This window comes from Panthera onca, chromosome C1 (assembly GCF_046562875.1).
Source record: "Panthera onca isolate mPanOnc1 chromosome C1, mPanOnc1 haplotype 2, whole genome shotgun sequence".
In the NCBI taxonomy this organism is placed as follows: domain Eukaryota; kingdom Metazoa; phylum Chordata; class Mammalia; order Carnivora; family Felidae; genus Panthera; species Panthera onca.
The window spans coordinates 195,814,972-195,842,595 of NC_138346.1; the positions used below are offsets into that span (position 1 = coordinate 195,814,972).

The 27,624-nt window shown below is 50.2% G+C and overlaps 1 protein-coding gene across 5 annotated transcripts in view; it reads left to right on the forward strand.

Moving 5' to 3' along the window:
- CSMD2 (CUB and Sushi multiple domains 2) overlaps positions 1–27,624 on the forward strand; it is a 599,309-nt gene that overhangs the window by 271,007 nt on the left and 300,678 nt on the right. For all 5 annotated transcript variants that reach the window (XM_078452082.2, XM_078452083.2, XM_078452084.2 and 2 more), the window contains exons 6-7: positions 11,018–11,130; positions 25,006–25,083. In XM_078452082.2, the coding sequence (XP_078308208.2) occupies positions 11,018–11,130; positions 25,006–25,083 (191 nt within the window). The remainder of the gene's footprint in view (positions 1–11,017; positions 11,131–25,005; positions 25,084–27,624) is intronic.

Below are 27,624 nucleotides of genomic sequence, written 5' to 3' on the forward strand. Positions count from 1 at the left end.
CAACACTGGCACATTGTGGGCCCTTAATAATAATAGTGAATGCACTTTGAGCACTTGCTATGTGCTGAGCACTGTACTGAGAGCTTTTATACCTGTTATCTCTCTTAAACCTCCTATCAGCTCTATGAGGTGGGTGCTATTGTTATCCTTAGCAAATAGATGGGGAAACTGAGACCCAGAGCAGGTCAATTACCTGCCCACAATTAGACAGCTGGTAAGTTTAGATCTGAGCCCTGAACCCAGACAGGTGCTTCCTAGAGCCCATGTGCCTAATCTTACCCCAGACTGCTTTCTTTCATGGCCCTTTGCCCATCAGTCTCCCTTCCTGCATGGAGACATGCCATGATCAAGAATATGTGGCTGTTGTGTCTTGAAGCCTGAGCAGGAGTTTACCAGCATCACCACATCACCCTGAATCATCACAATGCACTGTGAGACACACACTGGGAAAGAGAGGCTCAGAGAGATGAAGCAGTCTCCCAGGGTCACACAGCCAATGGGTATGAAGGCAGCATCCAAATCCAGCAGCGTCTTGACTAGGACCCCTTGTTCACCGGCCTACACATCCCTGAAATGTTTTAGGCCATACATCCTCTAGCCAACTGGAGGCTCATGCCCTCAGCCAGGGCTTCAGAGCTGCCAGGATCTCAAGCAGGGCTGGCTAGCTGCCTCCTGGAGGGGGAGGGGCACATCGATGATGCTCAGGCTCAGAATGGCAGCCGAGTGGCAGGCAGAGGCTGGCGTGGGAGGCTCCTTGGTAAGCCATCTGCAAACGTTTCCTCTGGATGAGAAGTACTATCCAAATATAATCCCCAGAGGCCTCTGCAAGGTATAGATGGCTACCCTCCCTGGGAGGGGGACAGGTCCCTTCTCTAACTCATGACTGCCAGTGACAGGTGGAAGATGGACAAGGCTGAGAGAGCAGGAGCTGGTGGAGGTCAAGCTGGGGCTGCCCAAGGAGGAGGGAAGGTGGCTGCCACTTGGAATGGCTACCCTGGGTGCCACAGAGTGCCTTGTCCTTCCCCTTTCCCCTCCCCCCACCCACCCTCCTGCACTGTTCTATCACCAGAGTGGATGCAGGCATCCTTACTTCTCCAGGGAAACCTAGGCCAGGCTACTCTGAGGTCTGCTTAATCCCTGTGTGCTCTGGAAGGTAAGGTTCAAGGCACTGATAAGATCCCATCCCTTCTCCCTTCAGACCAAAGCATGAGAAGAAAATAGTTCACATTTGTGAGGCACTTGCTGTGTGTCAGGCACAGTCCTGGACACCTTATATATACACAAGTTCACAGGACCCCCATTGCACAGATTAGGAAACTGGGGCCCAGAGGTTTTGGCACATACCCACATTTACACAAGTAGAAAACAGCGGAATCCAGACTCAAATACAGGGCTGTGCTGATTCCAGAGGCCCGACCCTTAACCTTTGACCTCCCTAAACCCATTGCCTCTGTGTAGGGGAACAAGACAGGTGATGACCCAGACAGGTGACATCTCCACCCAGGCAGAGACCTGAGGCAGCAAGGCGAGAGGGTCCAGGTAGAGTGTGAGTGTGCCTTGGTCCCCAGGCTCCCACGGCCTGCACCCCGTTCCTGGGCCAGGCCTGAAGGGGCAGGCTTTAACATCTTAGGGCATAGGACCATCAGGTCTCCAGGCCGGATCGCAGGTCTAACCTAGAGCAACAGAGGCACTGGCTGAGGGCAGGGGATGGCTGGCTAAGGCCAGCTAAGGGTTCAGCAGCAAGGCAGGGCAGAGACTGCTCTTCGATTCTGTCCCAATCAGACCGGAGCAGGACGGGGAGTAGGACAACGAATGTACAAGGCACATCACGTGTTGTAAGAGCAATGAAGCAGGGGTGGCAGCGACAGAGGTGCAGACAACGACGCTGGGCCACTCCTTTGCCGTATCTCCTTTGCAGGGCCCCTCTTCGGCAAAGCCAGTGCACGGTCCGATCAGCCGATTGGCCCCGCTTGGGTCACATGGCCACCCTGATCCAATCAGCTGCGGCCTGGGGGTCACGTGGTTCCGGCTGGAAGCCTCATCTTTAAAGGCTTGTGGCTCTGCCTGATTTAGTCGCGGAGACAGAAAATGAGGGAGGCGGGCGTCCCCTGAAAGGTAGTTGAGGACCGGCCACCAGCCCCCTCGCTCAAAGCTTGGCCCCGGGCCGCACCTCCGTCTGCAAGACCCAGCGCCAATCTGCTCCGGGCAGCATCCTGAGCACAGCCTCTGCGCAGAGACAGGAGACGCCCCACGCCGCAGCCCTCCTGGGTCAGCCGCTGAGTCGGGAACGCAAGGAACGGACGCCCCAGGCCACTCCCAGACCTTCTCAAGGTGCCATCCCCAACACGCAAGCCCCAGGGGCGCTCACCCGCAGGTGTTGACAGCCGCATCCCAGGAGCCCTGCCCCTGGCACTCCCGGCCTCAGATACACGCCCTCCAGGGAGCAGTGCTTCTGGAGGAAAAGCGTTTACCTGATGTAGTTTGTGTGGGTTCCCCGGAGCCAACAATTAGCTGAGCAGGGAAGAGCCCTGATAATTTGTGGAGTTTATTGAGTTGCTTCTGGGGGGAGAAGGAACATTTGCCCACATTGATTACCAGACTTCGCTGATCTTGCCCTGGGGATATGTCAGGACGGGAAGAGTCCCCCAGAAAGGTACCAGCAGCTGCCAAGTGAATGGGGAACACAATGAGGGCTGAGGGACCAAGGGGCTGGGGCGGCCTGGCTTCGTCTTCGTGGGAAACGGAGATGAAACCCAGCATGGCCTCAGAGGCTCTCCCTACTGTCTCCAGGCTCACCTGCTCGCCTGCCTTTCTCCCCACATATGCCCTCTTCTTTCACCGGCAGGATCTCATTCATTCGTTCGTTCATTCAGGCGTTCCTTCTTCTAGTGAGTGGTATTGACCGAGCCCTTTCCATGCATTAGTTTTCCATGCAAGGTACTGAGGAAAAAACTTAAGTAGTAAGACATGGCTCTTGTCTTCAGAGAGCTCACAGTTTGGGGGGTGAGGCAGACCCCTGGACGATGCTTGGTGAGACAAGTACCAGGGTAGAGGAAGTGCAAAGAGTCACAGATACACGAGGGCAGCCAACCAGATTCTCTGGAGCCAGTGGCTGTAAGATCCCACCTGAAGGTAAGGAAGTAGCTAGAAAAAGGATTGGGGGTGGATCAAAGGGGACAGAGAATTTGGCAAGGAGCTGACCCTCTGTCGAGAATGCTGTAGATGAGATCCATACATAGTGAACCTTTAGGCCTAGGAGTCCTCTGAAGTCCTCCTCAATTAGGATTTTAAGCTTAGTTGATTCCCACTCTCCTGATAGCCAAGGGGATGTAATTAGAACAGATGCCCCACTATTGAAAGCAAGAGGCCGCTCTTCCTTCCTTCCTTCCTTCTTTCCTTCCTTCCTTCCTTCCTTCCTTCCTTCCTTCTTTCCTTCCTTCCTTCTTTCCTTCCTTCCTTCCTTCCTTCTTTCCTTCCTTCCTTCCTTCCTTCCTTCCTTCCTTCCTTCTTTCCCTCCTTCCTTCCTTCCTTCCTTCCTTCACAAAGCACGGATAATAAACGTGCTCAGCACTTAGCCCTCTCCACCAGAGCAGCTCCCTGGGGTGGCTGGCACTCCCACAGCCTTGATAGATCTTCCTGACCGATGCCTTGTGGCACGTGAAGTGCCAGCTGCCTGCAGGCCGTCTCCCACCCCCACCCTCAATGCCCATGCACCTCATGCTCCCACCAGCTGAGTCTTGCACCTTCTGAGAATCAGATGGGTCTGTTGCCAACTCTCTTGGTGCCAGTCATACTTGTTATTGTAATTATGTGATTTAAATTAAACATCACATAAGCTGATGAAATATGAGTGTGAAAGGAAATAGAGTTGCATCTATGGAAACTAAATTGAATGCTTTGGAATGACTCCATGAAGGAGATTCTCTAAAAAGAATTACTCCCTCAATATTAGGTGTGAGTGACTGAGACAGTTGCACCCCAATGGGTCAGTTCCATTGGGGCAGGGACCAAGTCCATCTTGCTCACTGCGGCCTCCCCAGTGCCCCACACAGAGCCTGGCACATTGTAGGTGCTCAATAAATATGTGTTGAGTGAACGTGCTGTAGAAGAGTTAAACATGGTGAGCAATGAACTGTGGGTGTAGTTTGTATAAGGCAGACAGTGTGGAGAACAAAACCGTGGTCAAAGGAAAGACCTTGGTCCTACATTAAGTGGATTGACAAGTAAATGTGCATTTAGGTATTTGCACACTATAATGAAATGCTTTAGCTGTGTGTGTGTTCTTATGCCCTCCTCACAAATTACTTTTTACCAACCAACTATGTCATCTTCAAGGCTTCAAGGTGTTAGTAAATGTTTCTGTAAAGGGTGAGATAAATAATTTGGGCGTTGCGGGTTACAGTGTCTGTCACAGCTACTCGACTCTGCCGTTGCAGCATAAAAGCAGACAAATGTAAATGAATGATCATGGTTGTGACCCAATAAAACTTTATCTACAAAAACAGACAGCAAGCTCTAGTTTGCCAACCCCTGTTCTAAGGAATTGATTTGTTCTTTGTGCCAGGCACTGTGTTGTGTTGCTAGACATATCAAGATAAAGGAAATCCTGTCCCAGCTTTTACAGAGCCTGGCTTCTAGTTGAGAGATGGTTGTGAGTTGGTGTATCGGCATGATGGTAAGGGCTTGAGCATGGTGCAAAGGGGTCACAGTGAAAGCAAATGCTTCTCCCATGGGGGCAGGGAAAGAGAGATGTGGAAAGAATGAGACATTTGGTTAGGTGTATGTGATGGGTGATATTTCCCCAGGTAGTCAGGTGGGGTGACAGGAAAGGACACTGTAGATAGAGGGAGTAGCATATGCAAAGGCTTGGAGACATGGAAGAAGCTGGAGCTCGAAGTGGGTGTCACTGGAGAGGGAAGGCATGAAAAAGTCTAGATTTTATGATATTGGAGCTGGTGGGCCTCTGCTTCTGGGTTTCCAGCAAGGCAGGAACTTGGGAAGATCTCCCCGCAGAGTACAGAGATGGACTGGGGGCAGAGGACAGATCAGAAGGCTGACTCAGTAGTCCAGGTGAGGATGACAAGGTTGTGAGGCCCAGAAGACTTGGCCATGGAGGGCAGGAACAGGAGGAGTTAAGAATGATGCTTGGGTTGGGTGACCAGGAGGATGGTGTGGATTATGGGGAGAAAGAACACTGGGGAGCTAGACTGATTGGCAGAAGCTTGGGTTTGTTCAAACAAGCCCCCAAACATCCAGGTAGGTTGCTGGGATTTGAATCTTCATACAGTGGCTCAGCTGCTCAGAGCTGCCTGAACAAGTGAGGTGGGTAGGCACTGCTGAGAACCGGAACCTTGAGATGTCTTTCCAAAGACAAGTCTAAAGACTCAGGGACTCTGGCAGTCCGTATCCAAAAGGGAACTTCATTCATCCTGGGCATTTGCCCGATTCCAGGAAAGTGTGTAACATCCTGGGTTTGTCTAAGGAAAAACATTTGTTTTGACATAGCAAGAATCCTAGGTATTTGGCTAAGGAAAACTGATACTGAAATCATTGGTGATGAGAATGGGTGTGTCAGGGCTGAGTCAATAAAGTCTCACTTCAGAAATGAGAGGTGGCTTGGGCGGGGGAAGTGGGAATCGGTTTCCAGCAAAGGCCTTGGTGTCCTTTGCTCACTACCATCAAGGCATCCAGAGGGTTTCCCTGGTTGCATCGCGGTGCCCTCTCCATCCCCCAAAGAGGAAAGCAGATGGCAGGTGGGGAAGGAAGAGAGTTTGGGAGTGGGGATAAAGTGGCCAGCACCTCCTATATTTCACATTTTCCCCAGCCACCTTTGTGGTTGGAAGGATGGTTTTTGTTCGACCCTAGGATGCAAAGAGTCTTCAACCCTGAGTCAAATCCAGGCCGTGCACATAGCTTAGCTAAGAGATAAAGCCCATAGGAGCTGCTCTGGAACACGGAAAGAAGCCAGATGCCACTGCCTGAGGAGTGGTGGCTGGGCAGAGAAGGGGACATTACAGTGGAATCTGGTAGATTTCAGGCTTTGCAAAGACTTCCCATATCCAGGGAACAAGTGGGAGTGGCACCCACTGGCAAGCACAGTGCCTTTTATACAATGTGTGCTTGGTGAGTAAATGAATGAGTGAATGTTCTCCCGAGGATGTCAGTTTTCAGGAATACTGAAATCTAAGGCAGAATCTTCTAGTACTCCCCCTCAGATTACAGGTAGGCAGTGATTCCTTGCAGACTCACTGTTTTCATCTCTGCGCCCCAACATCCTAACTGTAGAAGAAGCTTCTTAAGAAGAAATGCTTTCCATGAAGTCTGCTCTGAGCTGTCCTATTACCAAGAGAAGAACTTAGAGCTTTCTGGAGGGGAATTCAAAGCCACTTTTCCCATAATCAACTACATGCATTAAAGGGAGCGTTTGTTTTTTTGTTCTCCCCAAGCCAGATTCCATTAATGAAGCCCCATTTAACGGAAGTCAATTTACCAAAAAGAAAAAAAAATTGAGTGTAATTGCTTAAATACATTTTATGCTGTACTGCAATAGCAATTTCCTGGGCGAACTTGGAATTCCCAAGGCCCCCCAGAGTGAAGTTAATGTGGACAGAAAGGTTTGGAGGGGAGAATCTCTCTTTGTGTTTCTCTCCTTTAATTATGATTCTAAGAGGGAGCAGAATTAAAGAGGATCCTGGGGGGAAGCGGGAGGGGAAGAAAAGAAACAGAATGGAATTCAGCCTAAACTGTTCCACCGCCTTCCTTCATGCTTGCATGTATGTGGCAGTATACAACACAGTGGCTGAGTACGTAGGCTCAGAGTGGAGTGGTTTCAGTTTGACTGCCACCTCTGCCATTTCATGGCTGTGTGACCTTGAACAAGCTTCTTAACCTCTCTGTGCAGTCAGATGGTACAATGGGAAAGGGCAGACAGAGCAACAAGTACAAAGACAGAGAAGCACAAAAAAGCAATGTGTGTTCCACTACAAGTAAGGTCTTCTGTTTGATTGGAGATGATGTGTGTGTGTGTGTGTGTGTGTGTGTGTGTGTGTGTGTTTGCACATTTACACGTGTGCTCAGGGAAGGAAGGCAGGCAGGAGTCAGACCAGGAAGACTTCACTAAGAAGGTGACATTTGATCAAGAACTTAGAGGAACTGAGGAGGTGAGCCACATGGACGTCTGGGAGAAGAGCCAGCTAGCAGGTAGAGAGAATGTCAAGTGCAAAGGCCCTGAGGCCAAAAGAGGTCTGGCCAGCTTTGAACCGCAAGGAGACCTGTGTGACTGGAGCAGAAAAAATAGAGATGAGGAGAGGGGGAGGTAAGAGAGGTGGGAACACACTGGCTTTTTTAAAGCCTGAGGCCACAGTAAGGTCTTACTCTAAGGATAGAAGCCACTGGAGATTTGTTTTTAATGAACTCTGTTCAGGTCTAATTTACACAAAATAAAATTACCCATTTTTTTCAATGTTTATTTACTTTTGAGAGAGAGAGAGAGAGAGAGAGAGAGAGAGAGAGAGAGAGAGCCAGAGCATGAGTTAGGGAGGGGCAGAGAGAGAGGGAGACACAGAATCTGAAGCAGGCTCCAGGCTCTGAGCTGGCAGCACAGAGCCCGATGCGGGGCTCAAACTCAAGAACTGCGAGATCATGACCTGAGCCTAAGTCAGACACTCAATTGACTGAGCCACCCAGGCATCCCTAAAATTACCCATTTTAAATGTTTTCAGAGCTTTGACCAACATGTACTTCCCACATAACCACCATCTCCTTCAAAATACAGAACATTCCCATGACCCCAGGAGGTTCCCCTAGGGATCCCCACCTGTACCTCTCACCCCCAGCTCTGGCATCTACTAATCTGCTTTCTCTTCCTATCGATGAGTCTTTTCCAGGGTTTCGTATAAATGGAACCGTACAGTATATACTTTTTAATCACCCAATATAATGCTTCTGATAGCTCCCTGTGTTGTCGTGTGTGTCAGTGATGTTGGAGAGTTTCCAGTGGGGCACGGCACCATCTCAGTGGCAGAGTCTGATGTGATGACTCCAACATGTAAGCCCCCAATTATGGGATAGTTGCCAGGAAAACTCTCACATATGCGTTTACGTCCAAGGAGGCAGGAGCAGAACAGAGTAAAGATGTGTAGGCAACACAGGGCCCCAAGAGTTTAAGCCTTGGGGGTGAAGAGTTACCAGGAGTCCTCAGGGTGGGTAAAGGTGTGGGAGAGATGGACAATGGGTGTCCCTCAGAGCTTCTCCAGGCTGCACGCTTGGGGCTAAAGCAGATACTGGGACTGGAGAAGCCTCACTGGCTTCCACTTACCATAGTCGTGATCATGACTTCTCATCCTGCTCTGGGACCCCAGCACCCTCCCCACATCCCATTTTGCAATAAACATCCTTTGGTTCTGAATTATTCAGGTAAATTCTCCCTATTTCTACTTCCCTTATGTAAATAGTCCCCAAGCTTTGTCATTGATACAGATTTGAACTTGGCCTGGGGGGGAAAAAAACCCACAATACTGTTTGTGGCTCCTTAGAAAACTTCAGTGACTTAGACTGTAATAAACTATTTTAAATGGGATCTGGTGAAATACAGTAATTGGTTTCTATAATAGCTCTTACCAATGGTAATATGGGTTATATTATTAGAATTTGGTGTGTGTCAGCATTTTCATTACAGTAAAAACTCAGTTTTGCAGGGTATGAAGCTCCTTGGTTATTTCCTTTGTTTAATACACATTTATGGGCACCCACCATGCTGGGTCTCTTCCATTTGCCCCCTCCAGATCCTCTCCCCAACCTTTTCCACTCTGTTCCATATCTAGGAAGACTTAGCTATAGGGCTGTATCAATATGCTCCTTTGCTTCTGGCTTCTGATTGGGATAAATCAACAGAAGCATCAGTAGGAGGTTGGAGGAGGGGAAAGAGGAGAGTGAGTTCTGGGTTTGCATTTCTTTGCCCCCTCCTAGTGGGACTTAAATGCCCAAGATCTAGGTCCTGTGTGGTGACCCTCTGCATGCAGCCTTCTTTTTCAGGGATAATCATTTCCTCTCCAGGCTCCTAAGTGGTAACAAGCAACAGCCTACTGCCCCATCCCTGGTGGTTTCCCCACTTTTTTGATAAAGAGTCCATTCATTGAACTCCTGGAATTATTCTCCTATGACTATGCCATCTGCTTTCTGTTGGAATCCTGATTTGCCTGCTTTGTACCAACCATGGTGCTAGATGCTTGGTACAAGGACGAAGAATAAAAATGACAAAGAATAAAATAGCAGCTGCCATTTACCAAAAGCTCTCTATTTCCCAGGGACCATGCTAAGGCCTTTTTTTGTGTGTATCATCTCATTTAATCTTTGCAACTCTTTGAGGGAATGGTTATTATTGTCCCCATTTTACAAAGTCACAGAGAGTTGAAGTAATTTTTGTAAGATAACGCAGCTCATCCCTCCAGAGCCCGGTCTTCTTCACCATCAGACTACAATGCCCTCCTTGAGGAGTTACCTTAGGGAGACACCCACCTAGATGATGAATCATAGGTGCTGTGGCATCACAGAGGAGAAAAAGGAAAATGACGTTTCTTGAGCTAATGTGTGTCAGATACTGGGCTAGGTTCTTTGCCCATAGGTAGGTCTCACATTTATTCCCACAGACGCTTCAGGCTGGGCTTAGTATTCTCATTTTCAGAAAGGTTCAGTAACTAGTCCTAGGTCACACTGGTACTAAGTGGTAGAGCCTAGATCTGAACCCAAATCTGTGTGGCTTCCAAGCCAAGGAGAGTAGGAAAGGCTTGCCCCAGGATGTGATGTTTGAGGGCTTCCTGAAGTCCTCTCAGGCAACATGGGTGGTGCAGGAGAGAGGGCTCTGGGTGGGTGCATTCCAGGCAGAAAAGGCAAAAATGTTGTAAAGGACAAAGCATGCATGCTTAGGAGATGTCCTCGATAGGGTGTCCCCGCAGGGGTGGGAGCAGGCAGGAGGGAGGTGTGAGGCTGCCGGGGGGCAGGGGGCAGGCATAGCTATGCTTTGTACCTGATTCTTATGTGGGGAGGAAAAGAGGGAAGACACCAGTGCACAGGCCAGCTCAGAGGCTGTGGGGTAGAGGAGGGAAGACAGAGGGGATTCCTGGGGTGCAGAGAACAAGTACAAGGAGGGGGGCTTCACAGCTTAGCCTGAGTGTGGTGGAGAGGGCCAGCACTGAGCAGAGACTCATTCTAGCAGGGGAAAAGGTGGAAAACTTGAAAGGCTATTCTTGTGTAGGCACTAGGGAGCTGCTGAAGGTTCCTGTGCTCCAGGAGGAAGGATCTGGTGGACTTGGAAGTTGGCTCAAGATGGCAGTTGGTCAAGAGGCTGGGGTAGTGACCAGTGATGGCAGGAGAGATCCTGGTGCCCCACCCCCTGGGCTGGACTGGCTGGAATCCAGAAGAAGCTAATTTAAGGGAGGGGGAACAGACCTAGCACGGATGGGGAGGCGTCTTATGGACGCAACAGGAATAGGGGAGGAGCCAGAGGAGACCCGGGGCCCAAGGAGTGACCTTAGAATGGGCTCTCACAGCACTGAAGGGCCATACTGCCTGAAGTGCCTTTCTATGGACCCCTTGGGGGGTCTGCGGGGCTTACTAGGGGTAGCTGGTCCTGTACCTGGGGGTTGTAGGCTGGACTTTTGCTGGGGGATCAGGGTCTTGGGTACAGGTGGGTATGTGGACATCTGCTGGGAAGGCTGGGCCTCTCTTCTGCCTGTGGTCTGTTGCCCAAGGGAGTGACACTTGTCAACACCCCTGGTGGGAGGAGGGGGTGGGCCTCTGCTCCTGGCCTGAAGGATCCACTGTCTGCACAGCATCTCAAGGCCCCTGGGAGAGCCTGCCGAAGCCACTCAGGCCCCAGGTTTCTGGAGGGCGGCCTGGGTGGCCCAGCCCTTCCCTCCTGCCCCAGGCCTGGGCAGAGGCCCTAGCACCATGGGAAGTGGGGACAATGGATGCTGGCCCCTGCCTCACCGCTATCCCCGCCCACTTGGTGTCCCCCCAGGTTCACCGGAGCCAGCCTCCCGGCCCCCGTCATCAGCAGCAAGAACTGGCTGCGGCTGCACTTCACCTCTGACGGCAACCACCGGCAGCGTGGCTTCAGCGCCCAATACCAAGGTAGGCGGGGACTGACGAGCCTCCTCAGTGGGCTGCAGAGATGAGTCCCGGGGAGCTCATCCTGTCCCCAGACTGGGTCCAGCCTGACTGCAGGGAGGACATACGTCTCTTGTCCTGTTCTAATTTGCAACCCGGGGCCTCCACATCAGCAGCTCTGCACCTGCCATGGTGGCCGGCTGCCCGAGACAGTGATGCTGCCCCGGGCTGCCCCTCCCCAGGCTCCTCTTCGAGCCAGACTCGTCATAGTAGTTACTACCGAGTGCCTTTGAAGAGCCAGGCTATGTGCTGGGCACTTGACAAATGTCGTCTCATTTATCCCCCATCATTCCAGAGTAAATGCCATCACTGTCCCCATTTTATGGGCAGGGAAGTAGAGGCTTGGAGAAAATAAGCCAGTTTCCCAAGGCCATCTGAACTCCTGCCTTTCGACTCCAGAGCCCAAGCTCTTAACCGGGAGAGTTTAGCCTACGCTGGTGTAAAGTGGGAGAGGAGCCATACTCCAGCTCTGTTTTGTGTTAGTGTTACATAGAACACGACTGTATTGGCACACCCACGGGCAGAGGGGCCGCAGGAGTGCTGGAGCTTAGGGGTTCAAATCTGCGAAGAGCTGCCTGGCAGCAAGGGATCAGACCAGGAATGGCAGGTGGAAATCGCAGGCAAGCAGATTTGTGCTCCAATCCTGAAGAATTTGCAAACCCAAGGCAGGGAGCTCTTGGGCACTGGAGGAGATCCAGAGTCCACTTGATGTATGGGAGCGGATGAGGGCATCCCTCTCAACCTTGAGTTTACTCGAAGTACACAAAATTTATAAACACCAAGGGTGGGCTTTATAACTTGCTCATTAAGCCCTTAACTACTACCATTTATAGGCTGATGTTGGTTCTGACTGATTCAACAGCAAACTTGTATTGCACACCTATTAAGCATAAGGCCCTGGGGAATAAAAGGAGGGGTGAGTTTGTGTCCTGAGTGAGTGAGTGAGTGAGTGAGGAGTGAGGCATATTGGTAGTGTGCACAGAATGGGACAAAGTAGGCCTGATAAAAAGCAAGAAGTGTCTTCCCACGAGGGTGTGCTGGGGTAGGAGCACCGATTCTCAGGGTGGAGCGGGGTGGCTGGCCCCCTGCAACCCCACCTCGCAGGCTGTGGTTCTGGACAGCACCAGCCCATCACTCACCTGGGTGGGGCAGGGGCAGAGTGGAGCCCCTGCCATGAGGCCAGGCTTTCAGCGGGAAACTAGGATAAGAGCAACACTGCAACTAGAAACATTACCTTTAGAATCTGAACCTTTCATAAACAGCCTCCTTTCCTCAGCCACCTTTGAAATATTCACAAAATAAACATAAAAACAGAGTGGCTGGGTGGCTCAGTGGGTTGAGCATCCGACTCTTGGTTGCAGCTCAGGTCATGATCCCGGGGTCGTGGGATCGAGCCCTGAGTCAGACTCCATGCTGTGCAGTTTCTCACAGAATCTCCTCTAAGTCTCTCTCTCTCTCTCTCTCTCTCGTTCTCTCTCTCTCTCTCTCTCTTCCTCTGCCCCATGCACATGCTCTCTCTTTCTTAAACAAACAAATAAATAAAAATGAAGTAAAAAAAAAAAAAAAAAACGAAATCAAAAACCAACCTGATCTGGCGAGCCTCACAAAGCCTCACTCTGAGAGCTTTCCTGGAGGCATTTTTCCACTGCCGACGTTGGGCTTCTGTGAGTGAAGCCCCTGCCTGGATCTTTTCATTGTATTTTCCAAAATAGAAAAGCAGAGATGAGTGTCATCAGTGCGTCTGATTAAGTAGGTGCCAGTGTTTCTACTGTTTCAGGTTCCTGAGGGCCTGTTTGCCATGGTCATAGGCCACAGCGTAAGGCCAGGCAGTGAGCAAAGAGAACCCAGACACGGCAGACTCTAGATCAGCATGCTTGCTGTGCACCAGGCCCTGTACTGGGCACTGTCCACACTGCCCCCATGTGGGCCTCCCCACAGCACAGTGACAAATGTGTTTTTGATTCCCACGTTTTGGGACACCTGGGTGGCTCAGTCGGTTAAATGCCTGACTCTTGATTTTCAGCTCAGGTCATGAGATCATGGTTCGTGAGATCAATCCCCAAGTCAGGCTCTGTACTTGGAGTCTGCTTGGGATTCTCTCTCAGTCTCTCTCTCTCTCTCTCTTTCTGCCCACATGCATGTGTGTGTGCCTGCTCTCTCTCTCTCTCTCTCTCTCTCTCTCTCAAAATAAACATTAAAAAAAATACATTTTAATTCCCACGTTTCCGCTGAAGCAGCTGAGGCTCAGAGAGGTTGTGTAATAAGCCCAACACACACAGATCACACAGGCTGTAATTGGGGAAGCTTGAATTCATTCACAGGCTCGTGTGAGTTTTCTGCAAACCCAGAGGGCCATCTCTTAATGGTGTTTTGAGTGCCTTATCTTTCCTATTCAACTGGTGGCTTTTCAACTATGTTTTGTTAATCTCATCCCACTGTAAAGAAGTACATTTTCTATCACAACCCAGTCCTCACATCTATCTATAGAACTAAAAGGAAAATGTCACCAAGTGGTATTTATCCTTACTAAGCGTGATGCACCCTGAAAACTTCCAATTTTTAATGTTAACTGCAACCTGTAAATTAATTTCACAAGGCTATAGCAGGGAAAAACCCACAACCTGAAAACCTGCTTTACTTACGAACTTCTCAAGAGGAGGCCCTATCCTGTCCTCTCTCTGTGTCCCTTAATACAGCCCCAAATGAGGTTGTACATTCATATGTGTCAGTGTTTACAGAGGGCTTTCTAGGTTTCAAGCACTTGGCGTTTATTACTTTATTTAGCGCTAACAGCAAGTGTGTGAAGGAGGAACTACCCTTGGCCCCATTTTACAGATGAGGAACCAGGGTTTCAGAGAGGACTCCTGACCGGCTCCAGGTCTCATCGACGTAGTGTGGGAGGCAGACTTGCACCCCAGCAGTATTCGTCTGCAGCTGGCGTGCTTATATACGGGGGCTTAGATATTGTGTTAATAAGTGATTTTACTCTGGGAACTTCTTTTTCTAGTCTTCACCATACTGAGGGCACATAGTGCAAAGCGCATACAGTAATCATTTAGTAACTCAACTGAGGACTCAAGCAGGGTTCCTTGACCTCAGCACTACTGACTTAGTGGTGTGGGTAGTTCTCTGTTGTGGGGGGTCATCCAGACCATTTGGGGATGTTTAGCGGCATCCCTGGCCTCCATCCACGAGCTGCTAGATGCCAATAGCATTTCCCCACAACACACGTAGTCATGATAACCAGAAAGTTTCCCCATGTTGCCAAATGATCCCTGCATACAAAACCACCCCCATTGAGAACCACTGCCCTGAAGGAAAGGAAACTTTGGAATGAGTACAATAATCAAAGTTTTTCAGCTTGTAAATATAGCACAAAAGCATGGCAGAGATAGCTTTTAGTCAGGGGACTAGCAGGAGATAGAAGGCATACTGCCTGGCTTTCACCGAAGAGGGTTTAGTGATGGGACCCTTTACAAAGGATAGGATGGAATTAAGGAACACGCAGGGATGATGAGGCCCTCGGGCACCACGCAGCAGGGAGGGCTTTGCCACAACTGGGAAAGGGCCAGAGGAAGTAGAAAAGGCACTACCTGGCAGAACGGAGGAGCCTGACCACTGCCAACCCACTGCAGGAAGAGGGGGCCAGGAGTCAGTAACCAGAGCAGGAAGAGGGGCTAGAATCAGTAACCAGAGCTGGAGGAGGGAGGCAGGAGTCAGTAACCAGAGCAGGGAGAGAGGGCCAGAATCAGTAACCAGAGCAGAATGAGGAAGCCAGAATCAGTAACCAGAGCAAGAAGAGGGGGCCAGGAGTCAGTAACCAGTGCAGGATGAGGAAGCCAGAATCAGTAACCAGAGCAGGAAGAGGGGCCAGAATCAGTAACTAGAGCAGGAGGAGGGGGCCAGGAGTCAGTAACTAGTGCAGGAGGAGAGGCCTGGGAATCAGTAACAAGCACTGCAGCAAGGACCTGGAATCAGTAACCAGAGCAGGAAGAGGAGGCCAGAATCAGTAACCTGATCTCTCTCTTCTCCCTCTCCCTCAAGTCTGCTGTGCCTCCCATCTGCCAACCCAAAAGGAGCCAGGAATAAGGAGCAGAGTCCTTGCTGTGTGGGCCTGCTGTGTGCCCTGGGAGACTATGAGCCTTCCCAGCGGGACCCCTTGCCATAGCAGTCCACAGAGGTCAGGCTTCTGGCACAGAGCAGGCCAGAGAGGTGTGAGGACTGGACCTGGGGAAACAGCAGCAGAGGGTCAGTCTTAACGGCGCTCAGCTTTATGGCATTAGAGTCTCAAGTGATTTATGGCACTTCAGAGCTAATAATTACAACCCCCGAACTGTATCGGTGGACAGTTCTTTTCTCAGAAAACAAATCATAAGTTGAACGAATAAACAAATAACCTGAAGCACGGTGCATTCCATTCCTGTCTCGGTCCGGTCAGAATTTAGGGCTATTCCTGGACACACACGATCTTAACTACGACTACAGGGAACCAGGGCATCAGGGCTCTAGTGTGACTGTGCCTCAAGCCGGCTGTCAGAAAGCAGGTGAGCGTGTTGAATTTAACAAGCACTCTTGTGTGACACCAGTACCATGTGGAAGAAGAGAAAGGTGGACATGGCCAGGCCACGCTCTGCTCTCAAGGAGGACAAAGCAGGACAAGTTAAAGAGAGGAACAGGCATAAATCTAGAAGTTGTGGGCAGCAAGATAAGAGCTATAATTGAGGCCCAGTGAAGGGTTCTAGGATAAGACATAAAGGAGCAATTAGTTTTGCTGGAAGCACTTAAAGAAGTCAAAAAAAAAATGTAGCGGTGACATCAGTATGGGCCTTGGAGAGATGCCACGCAGACCATGAGGAGCAGTCCAGGTAGAACGGAGGCAAGAGAATATGAAAGCGCTGAGTCTCAGGAACCCCAGACACCTGTGTGCGTCTAGAGCGGAGTTGGTCAAGTACAGCCTGCAGGCCAGATGCAGCCATCTGTTTTTAAAGATTGAAGCAGAAAATCAGAAGAAGAATATTTCATGACACATGACAACTGTATGAAATGCACATTTCAGCGTCGGTAAATAAAGGTTTATGGAACACAGCCTCATTCACGTACGAATTGTCTGTAGACACAGTAGTGCTGGCAGGCCAGAGTTGGGCAGTCTGCAGCTGAGACAGATGGCCCACAGCCTAATACACCTGCTCCCAGGCCTTTCAATGAAAACATGTGCCGACTGAGCACGAAGCCTGCTGTCCAGGACACAGGTCAGCAGTGAGGGCAGGGGGTTCTGGGGTCAGAGAGGGAGGCAGGGGTCACACTGTGAAAAGCTGCCCTGAAGACAGGGGATCAGAAGTCTTGAGCAAGAGGGAGATGTAATCACATTTTATTTTAGGAAGATCTTTCATTGCTCTCAGATGAAAATGAGAGGACAATTAAGAGCCTTTGAGAATTTGGAGACTACAAGGATCCAGGGTTTAGGCAGAGGCAGAGGCAGAGGGAGACCAAAAGAGGCCTTCCCATGCTCACTTTCCTGGACTCGTTAGATCCAGGAGTGACAGGGGTGGAGGAAGGAGGCAGAGGACTCAGGCCTGAACCTTTGGTTTCTAGCCTGAGTGAGTGGGTAAAAAAATGAGGCTATTAACCAAGGTGGTATAGGGCAGAGGCAGAAGAGAGTGGATTTGCTTGGGACACGTTGATTCTGGGACTGTTGGCATTTCAGGGGCAGGGTGGGGGGGCTGTCTAGTAGGAAGCTGGCTGGTCTGTCAGTCTGTAGCTCAGACAAGGGTCTGTGCTGGAGAGAGAGATGTGAAGACTCAAGGCAGCATGGAGTCAGAGGCCACCGATCCCCTCTCTGGGCAGGAGACCTCCTCATAACGATTGTAACTTGAGAGAGGCAAGCCCAAAAGAGTGGTTTGCAAAGTGAGTTCCTTGGAGGCCAGAAGGGTTCTCCCAGCAGCTCTTTTGATAGGGACTGTGTGGGTGGGGCCCCGGGTTCACCCCCCACACCACCAATGTTAACCAGAGCCATTGCTCTTTGATTTGTTTTGCGTAGTAAACATTTACCTAAGAGCGTAATCATAGGCTCCTGCACCAGAAGTGTTTGGCAACCACAGAAATCACAGTTGCTTCCAGTTCTGGGAGACCACTGAGGTTATGTAATCAATCCTTCTGCCTCCGGGCGAGGGCTATTTTCAGTCCTTCTCAGAGCGTTAATTGCTTTCCTGCTTTCTCTTTAAGCCTACAAGGAACGGCAGTGAGAAGAGCCTTTCTTAAATGCCCCCAGTGGTCAATGATCACAACTGGTGAGGGTCTTCCCTGGCAGAGAGGGCAGCACACTGCACTGTTGCCCTGCTGGTCTGCAGAGAGGGAATAATATTAACCCCACGGGCCTACTGGCGATTAAAAGGAGACCCTGTCGCAATATCCGGCACATGGCAGGTACACAGGAAATGGAACCCTCAAGCCTCAGACTCCACCAGTCACCAGTCTCCCTGTTATATGGGGAAGCCCTTGTGCAGTGAGAGATTGAGCTGGCGGCTCTGGCTTCTCAGACTTGGGATCTTTGCTGCCACTCTGAGGTGACAGTCATTGTCGACTGCCTGCCCCCCCCCCCTTCAGCCAAATCCTAGCCCTACTCTGCTGTCCCTCCCACTGCCTATCTTGTCAAGTTAACTCTGGTAACCAGCAGTTGGGAGATATTCCACAGTAAGAGAATCGGCCCTTCTGCTTTCTAGAAGTCCAACTCCAAATCTTAATTGTCTGCAGAATAAACTTGTCCATTGGAAACCAATTTGCATTTATCGAGATGCTTTTTGTAGTAACAAACCAAAGCTTCTGTTTTCCACATGAACTTGTCTTTTTCTTGCTTGTGACTGAGTTGTAGTCTCAGACCAGAGCAGAAGTGCCTCAGGCAGCCTGTGGTCCACGCTGAGACTCTTCCGTCCTATTCCTGTCCACCAACTAAGCTGCTAAACCCTTGCTAGCCTCATTTTTTAGGTTCTGTGCCTCCAGGGCCCCTGAACAAATCACAGGGTTGTTGCTACCAGGCTCAGGAGCCCAGAGCTTGGGGTCTATGAAGCCAAGCTTCTAAATTCAGTCACAATGAGCCTGAACTGAAAACATCCTGAACATAAAATACGGCACCCCTCACCTCACCTGCTTTCAAGTGTAACTACTTCCTTTGCCAGGAAATGAATCCAAAGCACATATTCTTCTAACAGTTGGTCATTCATCCACTCAGTCATCAGACTCTTCAAGGGAACTGTCTGTGTGCTGGCCTCTGTCAGTCACAGAACGTAGACATAGGAGTTCGGGGGACAAATAGCTGGGAGAACAGGACATGATGTTGCAGTGTGATACGGGTTTCAACACACGTCTGAACCAAGTCTTGTGAGGGCAGTGACTTCTCCTCAAGGTGTAGACACAACCACAGAGAGGAGATGGCTGTTGACTCAGGCCTTTACCAATGAGAGGTAGCCACACAGAGAAGAGGGGAAAAGATGTGCCAGGTAGAGAAAACGGCATTGCCAAGGCCACTGAAACCAACAACCGATGGCCATAGGGATTCCTTTAAACATCTTTCTTCTGGTCGTTTTCTCCAGCTGGCTTCTCAGAAGTTGCTTGTGAAGACCACCCTGCAGCCCATTAACAATGGCAAAGCACTATTCTAGAAATTAGAACATGCCCCTGCCTGCCACCTACCATGCTGGGGTCCTTTTCTTCTTCAGGAAATCTAGTGGCCATGAGTTTTGCTGTGATTAACCAAGAGGCCACACCAGCAGCAGCCAACAAAGTACTTCTTAGAACCTTTAGTTGCTTTGTACATCTTACAACCCGTGGCTGCACTGATGAAAACATCACCCAGCATAGTGCATAACCAGCTTCTGAGGAACTGTGCATAATTCTCGTAACTATCCATAATCTTTCAACACCTGCATTCTTGGCAGTGGTCACTGCTGGAATTTTGAGTGTTCTTTCATTGTTCCTGTAGCAATTTTTTGCTCTTCATTAGCGGGAGCAGTGAATTCAAGCCTAGAAGGCACCAAAGCAAAGCACCCAGGCGGTGCCTTTTTCAGCAGCAGGTCTTGTATCATCCAGTGCACCTGTGACTGTTTCTCTTCCTTCCCTTCCACGTCCCTTTTCCCAGCAGCCTTCAGCACAGCTATGCCATCTGAAGCAAAAGCCAGGTGTCCCTTGAACTTTTCTTTTCCATGGTCACCAGTAGTGATTCCTTGAACATTTCTCATTTTGAATCTTGTCACCTTTCCCTCGTAAGAATGTGGCATCATCTTCAGTTACAATAACCTCTCCAACCTTTCGTAAGTCATTGAAGCAAAATAGCTTAAAAATTCAGAGTCCGGCTCTCTTTTCCAAACACCACACCATCAATAGCAGCAGCTTTGTGGGTTCCTTCTGTGACGCTAGAACTTGGAGCTTGGGCTCCTTTAACCTGAAAGTCAGCTTTATCCTGTTCTAAAAGAGTGTACTGAGAGCATTGTCAGCAGTCATAACCAAAGACTTCCACTGGGCAGTGGAAGTATCAAGAGTGGGTACCATGGGCCAGAAGGTGGAAATCCTAAGCATCCTGGAATTTCCACTTCTGAACTTTGGATGTATTATTCAAGTAAGGAGATTATGGAATCTTAGTAGAATTCTGTGCCTCCGATTCCTGATTAATCATTCAGGGTTTTCCTGCCCTATATTGTGGGAATGCTCTTTGAACTTTCGTGATCACATTAGAAATGATGCTGCCAATTTGTCTGCCTCCATCTGCAGAAACTGTAGCAAACTGAGCAGTATCTTCAGAAATTATCACAGCTTTCGCCTCTCCCTAAGTTCAGCCGCAATAGCATCAACATGCGACATCACACCTTTTCTGATTTCCACCGGATTAACAGCTTTGCTAATCTTCTTGAAGCCTTCCATGACCATGGAACGTGCCAGTACAGTAGCAGCAATGGTGCTCCCAAGCCTCACTCTTTGTGTGTTGGCAACATCCTGGTCAAAGCTGGTGCAGTGGTTTTATATTTATCCTTCAGGTCAACTGACCTGGCAACAGACACCTCAACTTTTGTGACATCGAGGCTTCCCCAGCTCTGTTCCATATCACTGCTCTTCCCACTGTTGTTTTCCATAGTCTGTACCTTGAAGCATTAGATCTTGGGCATCTGCAGCAAATCTTACATCTTTGGCATAGATCTGAGTGAGATGAGGAGCCAGTGTGCTAGATACTGACTTCATCTAGCAGAGAACTGTGAGTAATGCAAGCATTTGTGCAGGGCTGGTGGCCAAGCAGGAGGCAGGCCCTCAATGATGAGGGAGGGGCAGAGTGCAAGATGCATACCCACCAAGTTTTCTAAGGGAAAAATCAGATTCCGGTTTTGAGGAGCTCATGCCCTACAACATTTTGGGGAATGGTTTACAGAGAGTGAATAAAATCCAAGCAAAAAAGAGTGAGTTTAGAATCCTGAAAGAAAGATATGCATTGGAAATTTTTTCTAAGGTTGGTTGAACTGGGTGTGGTGAAGGAACAGGTGTGGGAAGATGAAAGGATGTCCAGCCATCAGGACAGCCAAGTGGTGGGCAAAGGGGAGTGATCGGGGTTAGTGCAGGGGCTCCCCCCTTGTGAAGGCAAGTCTGGCTTCACAGGGGCGAGAAGAAGCTGCAGGTCCCATTTGCTTCGTGATTCCCAGAGCCTTGGAGACAGGCTGAGCACCTCCCCTCCTCCACTAACAGGTCCTTGTCTCCTGCTAGCTCAGCCCAATAACTCATGCTGCAGACTAGAGAGGCATTTGTATTGCCAGATTCTTCTAGCTAAATGTGTACCATGTGTCCCGCTAACCTTTACAACAGCGGGGAAATGTCTTGTAATTAACCAGAATATAAAGGATGAATGGAGCAGCCTGGCAGTCTCCTGTAGTCATTATCATTCGGAAGAGATGAATGTACCTAGTAAGATTTCCATCAACCAGTTAAAGCCAGCACTCTTCCTTGGGAGCCCTGACTTTGTTCACATACAGTGAAAAAGCATGTACAAGTGTGAATTCTATTTTGTATGTGTTTGTAGCCATGTGTACATGAGTACACAAATGTGTCGTTGAGGGCATGCCCTTGTAGACGCGAATGTGTACGTGTGCACGGATATATGTGCAAGCATGTGTTCATCGGGGGTATGCGTTCAAGTGTAGCCAGCCCCGGCGTTCCATTTTATCTGCAGTGCGTCAACAGATGCAGAATGGTTACAGAATCCATTTTAGAGACTGGAGCTCCAGTGTAATATCATTGGCACTAGACTAGTGGGTGCTCCATGAATGAATGAATGAATGAATGAACGAACAATGTGAATGAATACATGCCAGAAATTCTGTAGGTCCTTGCTACTTTATCCTTCATTTATTACGTCTGTCAGTAGTGTACTGTGGAGATCTAGAAGGAGAACTGCCCTTGTTCTCTAATGCTTCGTACCTGGTCTACCCAGCTAGTTCTTTGTTGAGCCATTTTGTGGCCGGCTTCCCATGGTGTTCCTTTTTCCCTGATCACTCACCATCTACTTGGTCAAACTGTTTAAAAGACAAATTAGCTATGTATCATTCAGGGTGTGGCCACTTCCTTGGGTTTGCTCAAAAACTGAGACCCCAACATACGGAGGTGATTTCTTGATGCTAACATCTCCAGTGATGTGGATCTTGCCCAGGGCTGAGCCCCAACCAAGGACACTTTCCTGACCCATTTGTCAGCTCCTAGGATGGTGTGGGCCCACTGTATGGGCTCCCCTCCCCAGAACCTGGGCCTGGGCCAGCTGGACCTGGACATACATTTTCTAGAGACTCCACTGTTGGTGTGAGGAATCCTGTCCAGAGAGAACGGCCCCTGCCTTCCCCAGGCTTGTGTGTGGTGCACACAGACAGCATGGGCGACACAGCTTTGAGACCAGCTCAGAGGAGTAAGTGCTCACAAAGTTTATGTGTAAATTAAGAAGCTCCCTGAAGCTTTCCAGTTTCCTTTTTGTTCACTTTTTCTTGCCACTGTAATAAGTTCCATCCTGTGGTAGGTAGAAGGAAGGAAACAAGGGAGGGCAGGAGCTCCTTCCTGCTTGGGAGGATGGTGACGTTATCCACTGCTAACTGTTGCTCCAGGCATATAAAGCACTGACCAGTCTGGTTACCCAGCCCGTCTTGGAGAGGACTAAGTAGAAAGGGTGGGCACAGAAATTGGAAGGATTCCTTCTGGAGCCTCTTCCTGAGTGCACCCATGAGAAGAGAGGAAGAAGGGCTCCCTCTTAGCCACCCCTTCATGTCCACATACACCTCATGCTCCCCCTTCAGCAGCTGCAAGGAAAACTCAAGTAGCATTTGGTGCTGGGAATGGCATTCCTGGTGCACTGGTCCCTCCTCAGCTCCCTTCCTCCAGAGAACACTAGGACGTGAAACGAGGCTATTGGAAAGACTCTCACCTCCTTGTTGGCCAGGTGCCTAGAGCCATCTGCACAGACCTCACCTTGAGTAGGAAGCACTGAGTCATGGAGGCCCCACTCCCCACCCCAGCCCCAGTGCTGGGACATCCTGGAGAAGAGCTTGAACTATCCCTACAGTACTGGGACCAGTCCTGTTCTCTTAGGGATGACTGAATCAGAGGAATTTCCCCCCTGCTGCACTGTATTAGATAGGCTTGAATAATGCATGTTTCCCTACTAATACCCTCTGTTTGATAATGGGTCCACGTTAGTGTTCATTGGAAATTTTCCTGCTGGATACACATGGAGAGTAATGCACATTTATAAAAAGGGTTTGAATGCACGTTGGGAAGCAGTGACTCTGTGGTAGTAACTGAATTTGATCAGGCGTTCAGCTTAGCAACTTGCCAGGGGACAAACCCTTGGGGAACTTCGTGATGCAGGCAGAGCTGGGGGCTGTCGGGGACGGAGAGATGGGCTCCTGCATGTCTGATCATTGTGGGCTTTAGTTTCAGGACTGGCATGTTACCTTGTATGCAGAGTGAGTACCTGAGTTTTCTGGGCCTGAGCTGGAGCAGGGGAGAGATTCTGGAGGCTAACGGGACCCCTTAGGGGATTGCTCTGGGGCCAGGTCACGAGAGAAGATGCTAAGGTTCAGCCAAGAACACAGCTGCCTCCTGGCTGTGTGACCTATAGCAAATCACTTGAGCCACCCTGAGTCACAATTTTATTATCCATCAAGTAGGCATAGTAACCACAGGTCAAGGCTGTCGAACATATAAGGAGCACACAAAATGATTATCGAGGGCCCACCATGTACCAGGCTCTATTCCAGGCATTGAGGATACACCAGTGAACAAAAGACAAAAATCCTTGCCTTCATGGAACTTACGCAGCAATGCGGGGTGACAAAAAATCATGAAGTAAACGAGCCAGTGTGTTAGAAAGTTAGGGAGATAAAGTAGTGAATGGTGCAGGGGAGCTGGGGTGCGATGTAATTGTGAACAGTGGTCAGAGAAGGTCTCTGAGGAACTGGTGTTTGCACAAAGACTTCCAGGAAAAAGAGGAAGAGAGTCGTGAAGATACCCTCAGAGAAGAGCATTTTAGGGAACTAGCAGGCTGAAGCAGGAACATGCCTGACATATTTTTGGAACACCAGGGAGGCCTGTGTGGCTGGAGAAGAGTGATTGAGGTTGAAGATAAGGTCAGAGAGGTGCTGGGAGGGCAGATTGGTCTGTGAAGGCCACTCAAAAGACTCTGGCTTTTTTTATACGAGAGGCAAGTTGCAGCTGTAGAGTTTTGAGCGAGATGTAATATGGTCTGACTTATGTATTAAAGGGATCCCTCTGGTTCTTGTGTTGAGAATAGACTATGTGGGGCGGGGAAGATGGGAGGTCACGGCAACCAGGGGAGATGTACCAGAGACCTGGAGCAGGGTGGTCGATGTGGAAATTGCACTTGGGATGTACTTGGAAGGGTTTGAAGGATCCTGATAGATCGTGTGTGGGTGTGGGGGAAATAGACAAGTCAAGGATGCTCATACAAGTAGAGAACTTGAAAGGCATTTAGCCCAGGGTCCAACACATAGGAAATGCCTGGTCGCAGTTGCCACTACCATTGCTGGATACCCATCTGAGAGGGGCTGGGTCACCTGGCAGGGGCCAGCTGGGAGGTGGCATGGGGGTCTGGGGCACATGCACCAAGCAGTATAACTGAAGATAGGATGAAGCCCTTAGAGGCCAGCAGAATGCCTTGGGGAATGGGGGCAGTCAGACACAAAGGAAGTGGATAGGTTCAGAGGAATGGCCTGGGAACTGTGCACTTTGGGCTCTGGTGCTTTTTCTGTGCTATGTAGCAGACTCCCGATGAGCTGTGGACTGGATTTAGAGATGAGATGAAAATCCAATTCAGTCATGGGGCCACCACCTGGATGAGCCAGGCACCGTCCCCCAGTGACCTCCAGGACTCAGCTTCCCCTGGCCACAGTAGGTCGGCTAGTATAGGCTGGGCTCGGCAAAGCTGATTGGCTCTGCTCCCCATGTTCCTCATCCTCCTGGGACCAGCCCTGTCTTCTCCCAGTGATGGCAGGGATGTGAGAGGGCAAGACTGATCTGGCAGGCAATTTTCAAGCCTTCAGGCATGTCAGGACCTCCAAAATCCCAATGGCCAAACCCAAAGTCAACGTATGAGGAAATAGACTCCATCTTTTTAATGGAAAGAACTATAAAGTCACATTGCAAAGGGTGTGGATACAGGGAGGGTGACAATTTGGTATATCCTCACCCAGAGGCACTTCTGGCTCTGACCCGCCCAAGCCAAGAGAGAGGGGATCATTCTAGAAGGACCCCATCCCCAGTCACAGATAACAACTTAAACTGTTTTTCCTCTTACCTCCTCTCTAGTCAAGAAGCAAATTGAGTTGAAGTCTCGAGGTGTGAAGCTGATGCCCAGCAAAGATAACAGCCAGAAGACATCTGTGTGTAAGTGTCTGCCTGCTGAGCCTCTCACTTGGGGTCAGACCCGCTGGCGCTGTGACCGCGGGGAAGCCAGATGATGCTGGAATGATTTCCCTTCAATCCTGCCTCCTTCCATCCTGGGTTCTGCACATGGATATGCTGACCTATGGGCCAGTGAGCAGCCCCAGGGTCTGTCCTTTGCCTTCTCCTCCCCCTCCTCTCCCCACTTCCCTCCTTCCTCCTCTTTCTCCCTCACTTCCCATTGTAACTGCAGTCCAGGGAGTCATTACTGCTACATTTCTCTCTTTATTTTTCCTTTTGATCACTTCCACCTGCTAAGACAGTCCTCTTTCTGTTCCTTGCCTGGGAGTCAGTCACCCCCAGCTGGGATCTTGGAGGCTGCAGGGGCCCAAGTCCAGCTCCCAGGGCAAGACCCTGCACCAGGGTCCCTGGATCTGGCAGGGCAAAGAGCCGGCTAGAGGGTAGGCTCCTGTGCTCAAGCCTGTGGGGCAGTGCTGGGGTCTCTGTGCTTGGCCATGGGAAGATTTTGTGTATGGGAACATGTTTCTGCTATTGGTGTTTGAAAGATAAAATCCCAGTGGCTGGGGAATGGGCTGGAATGTCACCCTGGAAACAACGGATTAGAGCCTGTGCTAATGGGCTCTTAGACTAGAGCATAAGAAGGGGTTCAGGAAGGTTCTGGGCCACCCCAGAAGGCTGGACGTGAAAGCACTGGAGATTTTCCAAAGAATCCAGTTTTGTTCGAAGGTGAGTGTAGAGAGTTTTCCCTGGTCTGGGACCCCCCAGAAGACTGGCCTTCTTCTGCTCTACCTCCTCTGCCCTTCCTTTGCCTTTCTGCGTCTCTCTCCCTCCACTTCCCCTCCCTCCTTCTTCTGCATCCTCTCTGCTGTCCCGCTCCTTCTGTTTCTCCCCTTAGTCTTAACCTCCTTTCACCTCACCTCTACATGCTCCCTTGCCTTGAGGTGCTGAAAGTACTTCCTGAGAGGGATGGAGAGCAGCCGGTGGTGGCTCCAGAGCTGTGTGCAGATGTGGGCAGGGAGCAGGGGCGGTGGGGGGGGGGGGGGGGGGGGAGAGAAGCCGCGACCGAACTGGGCCTGGCTGTGGCATTTTCTCTGGTCTTTCAAGTCTCCACTCTCTGTCTCTGGGGACCATCAGCTCCAAGCATTCTGGCCTTGATGGCAGAGGGCAGCCAGGAGCCCTCTGCCACCAGCTTCTGTGGTGGGCTAGAGGAGCAGGGGAAGGGGTGCAGAGAGCCAAGGGTTAGGCCAGGAGTCTGCAGAGTAGGCTCCAGCCACGGCCCTGGCCCTCACAGGCTCATTGTTTCTGTAGCCACAGGACAGCACACGAACTGAGGTCAGCATGAGTTCATTTCAGACTTTGCCCGGGAGCCAGAAGCAAACTTCAGGGAAATGGCCCAGAGTTTGGAGAGCAAGTTTTTATCCCAGTGTGTTTTCAGGTGACGTGGTACCCCAGGCACTGGTGTCTCAGGTTCCAAATCTGTGAAATGGGATGCAAAACCTTACCCTCCCTTCTTCCCAAGGGTGCTGTCGGATCTCACATGGGCCATCTTGACCTAGGACTTAAAGAGGTCTGTGAACTAGCTAAAAACTACATGTGATATTGTGAATGCATTTGCGGGGGCAGGGGGCGGGGCATGCTTTTCAGTAGCTACTCAGAGGTGCCGGAAGCTCTCTCAGAAAGATGAAGAAATCTTATTCTAACGAAATAATGCAGAGACTCTGGAAAAAAAAAATACACTTCTCTCTACTACAAGACACTGGTCTCCGTTCTAAGATTTCCTCGGGGAGGGATGGGCACACAGCTCAGCTGCCAAGGAGGCACCACCAAATGTCTGCAGGTGTCCCGCCCTTTGTGTTCTGCCCACATTCCCTGTGGACAGATGTCCTGAACTTCAGGCAAAGAGTGGGCCCCACTTACCTATCCTGGACCCCACTTGCTGCCTTCACGAGGCGGTCCGTGGGCACCACCAACCCCCGGCCACAGCCCTGACTGCCCATGTGTCCATGTCTCCTTCCCTTTGGGTGGGAGGCATGGCTTTTCTGAGTGTGTTGTGGGTTTGGGGGGTGAGGTCCACTTTCCCTTCTCTTCCATCCCTCTGTAGCCAACAGTGAATCAATAAGCAGCTGGTTTTGAATAGGCGGGGGAGGCTGGGATTAAGGAAAGAGAGGGGAAAGCCCTCTTGATGCCATAACTCAGACAGTAAAGTGTTCATTGAGACTTACCTTTGCCTGTTTCCTGGGGAGCCTGGAAGTCCTTGCTCTCAGTCCTCCCAGGAAGACAGGGCCTCGGGGGCAGGGGGTGTGAGCACTTACCCCTGGGCTGGTACCTTCCAGGATAGTGCCTGAGCCTTACTTCCAGGGGGCGGTTTAAGGAGTGGGGGGGCAGTGTTGGCTGCGCATGTGCAGGGCTGTGGTTGGGTACGTGGGTACTGCCGTGGCCTCTCCTCTCTGGTCCAGTTGCATCCCCATCCCAAAGCCTTTGCTCTGTCTGCTCCCTGGGTGGTTTGAGTACCTAGTGATAGGG